The sequence below is a fragment of the Lates calcarifer genome, linkage group LG3 (assembly GCF_001640805.2).
Source record: "Lates calcarifer isolate ASB-BC8 linkage group LG3, TLL_Latcal_v3, whole genome shotgun sequence".
Classification (NCBI taxonomy): domain Eukaryota; kingdom Metazoa; phylum Chordata; class Actinopteri; family Centropomidae; genus Lates; species Lates calcarifer.
Genome location: NC_066835.1, coordinates 21,569,204 through 21,575,263, shown reverse-complemented (window position 1 = coordinate 21,575,263; position 6,060 = coordinate 21,569,204). Strand labels below are relative to the sequence as shown.

Genomic DNA, 6,060 nt, shown 5'->3' with positions numbered 1-6,060 from the left:
TCAGGCTGTTTGTCTCTACAATCAATACACATTGACTGTGTGGACTTCAAAGGGTTAGGCTCACAATTTCATCACTGCAGTTCCATGACGCCGGAAAAAGAAATGGTTAATATTAGAGTTGCAGAGACAGAGACAGATCTTAGCATGGGTCAACCCCCCCCCAAAATACTGGATCCTACATTTCCCATCATGCAACTCAATCTGTCATCAGACTGTAGTAAATAAATGTTTAAAATTGGAACAGTGAATTTAAAAAGGGTTTGATAAGAGATGGCTGGAGATGAATCAGTCTGTCCTTCGTTTCTATTTTATTTGTGGGAAATGCAGCTTTAAGTAGTTTCACAATCAAAATCAAATTCAAACAGTTACAGGTGAAGAAATAAAAGAGCTGACACAAGAATAATATAAATTACTGAAAGTTGAAATTAAAGCAATATTTTGATATTGATTACAGTCTAATTGGCTTATTCTCTGCCTGTAATTCTGTATTGTACATCAAGTGATAGTGATTTTTAATGAGGATATTTAGTTTCTTAATAAAATCCTCCGGACTCGGTATTTTAAAACAATATCCGAGCGTGATTCTACTAACTGCCTCTATTAAAACTGCCATTAAAGATGCAAGAGGAGCCAGGAGACTCACTGAGTCTCCAGAATCGCCCTGCAGAGAGGAAAACACTGCCTGCTGGGACATATCTCAGCATTATTGAATCTGGAGTCGACTATACACACAAATGGAAAAAAGTACCACACACACACACACACACACACACACACACACACACACACACAGTAAAAACAGATACAGTACAAAGATCTAAAAAATAAAAAAGAGTAAGAGAAACTTGAGAGACACTTCAAAACAAAGCACTTGAGTTACAGTCTGTTTCCTCGCTGAGCTGTTGATCCACCTCAGACTTCTTCACACTCCTCACTTCCTTTCTGGGAATTAGACATCGCAGGGAGTGGATGGAAAAGTAAACACAGCCAAGGGAGGGGCTGGTGAGGGCACGTGGTTCCAGGTGTGTGTGTGTGCAAGAGTGTGTGAGACATGCAGGTAATGTGTTTGTGTGTGGATGAGACATATGGGGTTAAAAGTCCAAACCACTGCACTGAAGGAAACACCAGCTGTTGGAGTGTTGTCAACAACACCATCACTACCAGGATTGAGTTATACACCATTTAAGTGAAACACAAAACATTTTAGAAAAACACTAAATATTGTACACAGACACTTTCTCCTGTCTATCATTATTCAGTATGCAGAGGTCAGCCAGTTCATCAAAGCTTTTTTGTTTTCTGTCAGGAACATTTTCTGCCTGACAGATGTTCATTTAGAAAAACAAAATGCAAACAAATAGTGATGAGCTTTAAGTTCAGAATAAAACTCCTTTAGAATAAATAAAAGAACTGGGTAGCTCTGATGAGACAAACAAACTGACACATCATTTAAAGAAAGATAATATCACACGTCTCTTTAAGCCTTCAAGAAGTAGAAGAAAAAAGAGAAATTCTCAAAAGAGAATTTGGAGGCTTTCTCATTCATTTCAAAATGACTCAGACAAAAACAGTGCACTATATTCCAAACTATCTCAGTGTGTTAGTTAAGTAGCTATTGCCTACATACAGTAGTCCATTTCTGAGCATCATCAATAAACTCTATTGGGTTCGAGCTGGAACTTTTTGGGAGCAACTTTCCAACAAAACTCTATAAGCTCATTCAACTGTTGACCTTCAGTTTATATCCTCAGCCAAACAATCTGACAAGTGCCCTCCATCAGTTCAACAATTTAAAAACAGAATGTTTCCCATATAATTCCTAACAAGGCTCTTTCCTGTTTCATTATTGTGTTTTTGCAGTCCTCTGGAGAAAACCTCAGAGAGGACACACATATTAGTAACTGCTTCACTACAGCCAGAACACCATACACAGTATTCTCAGCTTCTACCATACTGTCCATACATCAGTGTCTCTTTCATTCTTCAATGGTCAGTCTCCTCCATCACCTCCATCACCACGGTTCTGGGTCCTGTTAGGATCAGGTGGCTGACGGTCCGGTAGTCCAGATTAAGAACATTGAGGCCGTTGACGGACACCACAAACTGACAAACCTGTAGATGAGGAGGAGAGCGAGAAGAGGAGTGAGAGGACCTGTCTGAAGGAAACATCTGTAGTTAATGTACTCATCCACTGAGATTCACTGTACTTTCTACTCACTGAACAACTTTTCACTGCTGCTGTAAACTTAGTAATGACTGGCTTTATGAACAACAAGAAAAAAATATGGCTTCTGTTTTAACAAAACAACCTCCTCAGCTGAGCAAGAAAAGCTTTAACCTGCAGTTCTACTAATGGCCACTAGATGTCAGCAAAGGGAAAACCCAAACCTCTCCCTAAAACAACCAGCTCATTTCTTTCTACAGAATCTGGAGTCTCAGCTGCTACTTTCACCCTGTATTTCTAAATACATCAGGAGAATATCTAATGAAATATCTCCAGTAACTACATTTCCCATGATGCCTACCTTCATCCCTGCAGCAGCCGCTGGGCCACAGGGCTCCACAGCCTGGATGTGACATGGTCTGTTACCTCTCACCACAAACCCCCAACCCACAGCATCACCCACGATCTGCAGACACACAGACATCTGTTAGATATCTATCAGGACGAGGTGTGTAAGGAAGAATATTTCACACAGAAACTGAGAAAAGGAATAATTCCTCTGTGGTGGATCAGTCTTTCGTTAAACCTGTGCTACTGATTCCAGCAGAGAAATCTTTCGCCATAGTTTGGAAATATACATAAATATTTTTTTAAAAAACAAATGAAATTGTGTTTCTTTGGGCCAGTGAAATGTGTTAAAGCACAGTATGTCTCTTTTCCTTCTTCTATCCTGAGAAGAATTTACAGATAATCTCTCATCTCCTCTCAGCTTAATGAAAAAGGCTTTCCAGTCTGTTAACTGTTGAAATATTAACGTACTGTAAATGTTTTCTTCATGTAGGGTCCTCCTGGTTTTTGCAGCTCCTCAGTGCTCACTGGTCTCTTCAGAACTGAACATGAATGAAAAGTCAAAAGGTTTTTTTTTCATTATTGTAAAATCTTGGTTTAAAATGTGAACAAATAGATCCCATCTTAAATAGCTCCTCTAGTCTGCACTGGTTAATGTTTTACCTGATTTGGGGTTGGAGAGCATTGGGGAGGAGGAGGAGTTGTTGGGGAGTCCAGCTTCTCTCCTGCTGTATCTGCTTCCATCACTGCTGCTCCTCAGCCGGGCTCCTCCCTGACCTCCACATCCACCTCCTGCAACCGCCTTCATCTGCTTAGAGGGGGTGACTGATGGAGAGAGAGAGGAAATCGTTACGCTTCCTATCATGATAACCTACAGGACTTTCAGTAATCAAACTAAAATCTGATCCAGTTTTGTCTTTAACTTCCTCAATTCAACTTCCAACAATTCTGCTTTTGATCAAACATGCCTCGATAACAGAACAGACAACACTTCCTTAAATAGCAGAGATAAGATAGACAAACAGTGTTGGGTGTAGGGGCTAACATGACACCGTATGGTCAACTGTCCCTTTGTGCAGCTACTTGACCTTAAAACCTCAGCTTCAGACTCGTTGTGATGGTTCATGGAGCCTCTGTCGTTTCCACTCTGCTGCCTGAACACCTGTTTTCTCTGTGTAACTGTGGTTCTTCAGGTTGGATCTCCCTCTAACTGAGTGAGAGTCAGCAGGTTAAACTGCTGGAATCAGACCAGAGAGTTCAGACTGATGCTGAACTGTACATCAGTTAAAGTGAGTCAGTTCAGTGAGTGGGACCATGATGTTTGAGCTTCCATCAAGAGACTGTTAAGCTTTGTTTTCTGTGCATGAAAACCACGTGAACGCTCGGACTCTGAGCCCAACAGAATGAATTACCACTCACGACTGCAGAGGGCGCTGTTGTTCAGGAAGAGTTACACTGTGTTGCTTTAAGAAGTCACAGAGTCTGTGCCTGAATATCCACAGACCTGGCTTCATCTCTACAGTGTAAACACAGACCTGAATGATGATAAGATGATGAAATTTGATTTCAACATCAGTAACTGTTAACAGCACAGCTGCTTCTATACAATGAAAACCAGTTCTTTCCATCAGTCACCATGTGGTGTAACCCTAACCCCCCTCATCACAGCTGCTCTGTCAGCTCCCACAGAATAAGTACAGAACACGTGGAAACGCTGCACAATGTCCTCACCAAATATGAGGTGGCACAGTAATATTGTCATACTGTCAAATGAACAATTTAAGCCTTCAGTTTGTACCAAAGTTGAGATGTAAGACAGGTGCAGAAGGAGCAGCACCTTTGTTCACACTGAAGAAATCTGCCCGACTGTCAATGCTCTTAAAGTTAGTGAAGCAGTATTAAATTACTTTGTGCTGTCACCCACCTCAGCAGACTAAGTGTAACTCTAATGTTCCCAGTTCATGTCTGGATTTTCTCTCATTTTCTCTCCATTCTCTTCCAGTAAATCTCCTGCTCTCATATGTTTATGTGGCAAAAACATACTGATTTGGAGATGTTGAACAGCCAATAGCACTGTTGTTATTGTTATTCAGTGGACATAGTGCTTGTTAAATTTGATCTCCATGCAAACATTTCTAACTGGGTCATTTTATGGGAGGACGACCTCATACAGCCAGATAATAAAATGCTTTATAACGATGTCATGGCCTTTGTCTCATTATAACAATAACACTTCCTGTCCTTGATAATAATTTACTCTACTTCCTCATAGTCACTGCACTTAGATACATAACATGAGTAAACACTAGTCTTAATAATGTGTCTAACATGCTAAATGAAGCTAATTATCGTTGATTAGAATTAATGGTGTCACACTCATTCATCCCTCACAACTTTAAACTGCATGAGGGCCTCAGGAACCATCACTGTCACCACTTTGTAACTTTAGAGAAAAACTTTTACTAACGTTAACAAAAACAATATTATGAGTAAATACCTGAGAGGGTAATATTTCCATTCTTAGACAGTGATTCTAAAGAGCACCAGTGTTTGGTTTTGTGTGTGGTGCAGGATAATTCAGCATGATAAAAACCTGAAAAATAAGTAAATAAAAATGAGTGAGTGCTGCTGTATTAACTTGTCACCCAGTTTAAAAACATGCTGCAGCAGTGGTTCGCTCTGTTCACACACACTGACAGGAATTACACTTCTTTTTTAGTAAAGCTGGATAAACCTGGCAAAATCAGCTTTCCTCATTTTATAAAGAGCAACTAAGAAACAGTAATATCAACTTAAAAGCCCCTGAATCATCCATTTAAAGAGCAGAGGCTCTGACCTCGACCCTCTTCACTTCTTCTTGTTTGTGGTGATGCTGATGATGTGGGGATTGGCCCCTCGGGTATAAACAGAGTTATTTAAACTGAAACTGAATGAATAATGTTTCCATTATTTAGAACACAAACTGAAGGGGTTCTTACCTGCTGTACGAGGACCCATCTCTCCTCAGCGCTTTATCCAGACGCTCTGAAGAGGAAGTTTCAGAGGATGAAGCCAGAGAAAGAGAAACTTTTAACAAAACCACACATGGACAGACGCTCAGTCTCCGACATGAACTGAGTCTCTGCTCAGGCCTGATGACAGCTACATAAGGTTTCTTGATCAGCTGGTCAGTTAAATCTGTGAATGTGTGTGTTTACAGATCTGAAAGCGAGGGTAGTCATCCGGTAAAGAAAAAAAAAGTGTGTGTGTGGTGTGTGTGAGCTAAACATTAAACCAGAGAACAAACAAACTGACCGTCAGCAGGAGGGAGGAGGAGACACATGTTTAGTGGAATTTTCCCCGTCTTTAAAGTAATATTAAAATATTCTACAGCTGATGTGTAAACTTTTCACATATTCAAAAAAATCCTTTCTGTACAAGAAGAACCAAAACATACTTTGACTGGTGCACGTGAAGTTCTCTTTATCTTATAGAAAGAATCTTTTGTAGAGACTTTTTAAGATGACCCCAAACCACACTGATTTGCCCAGAAAAACACGTCATTAAAT

General features: G+C 40.2%; 1 protein-coding gene across 2 annotated transcripts; it reads right to left on the bottom strand.

The window, feature by feature from the left end:
* Positions 1–291: 291 nt before the first annotated feature.
* LOC108887584 (DEP domain-containing mTOR-interacting protein) lies at positions 292–5,749 on the bottom strand. Of its 2 annotated transcripts, XM_051069056.1 has the most exons (6): positions 5,491–5,749; positions 5,010–5,105; positions 3,176–3,337; positions 2,984–3,054; positions 2,526–2,630; positions 292–2,112 (listed from the first exon to the last, which is right to left on the bottom strand). In XM_051069056.1, exons 1-6 carry the CDS (start codon positions 5,507–5,509, stop codon positions 1,984–1,986), a joined length of 582 nt encoding a protein of 193 aa, XP_050925013.1. In that variant the 5' UTR covers positions 5,510–5,749; the 3' UTR covers positions 292–1,983. The 2 variants fall into 2 exon arrangements, with proteins under 2 accessions (XP_050925013.1, XP_018538549.1); XM_018683033.2 differs by lacking the exon at positions 5,010–5,105 and having other exon boundaries at positions 5,491–5,745.
* Between the last annotated feature and the right edge of the window lie 311 nt (positions 5,750–6,060).

Bases quoted from the DNA above. Each gene is read 5' to 3' on its own strand.
- LOC108887584 (XM_051069056.1), bottom strand. The intron at 3,338-5,009 runs GTATTTACTCAT...TCTCTCCATCAG, and splicing joins TGGAAATATTACCCTCTCAG to TCACCCCCTCTAAGCAGATG. The intron at 2,113-2,525 runs GTAGGCATCATG...CCTCATCTACAG, and splicing joins CGGCTGCTGCAGGGATGAAG to GTTTGTCAGTTTGTGGTGTC.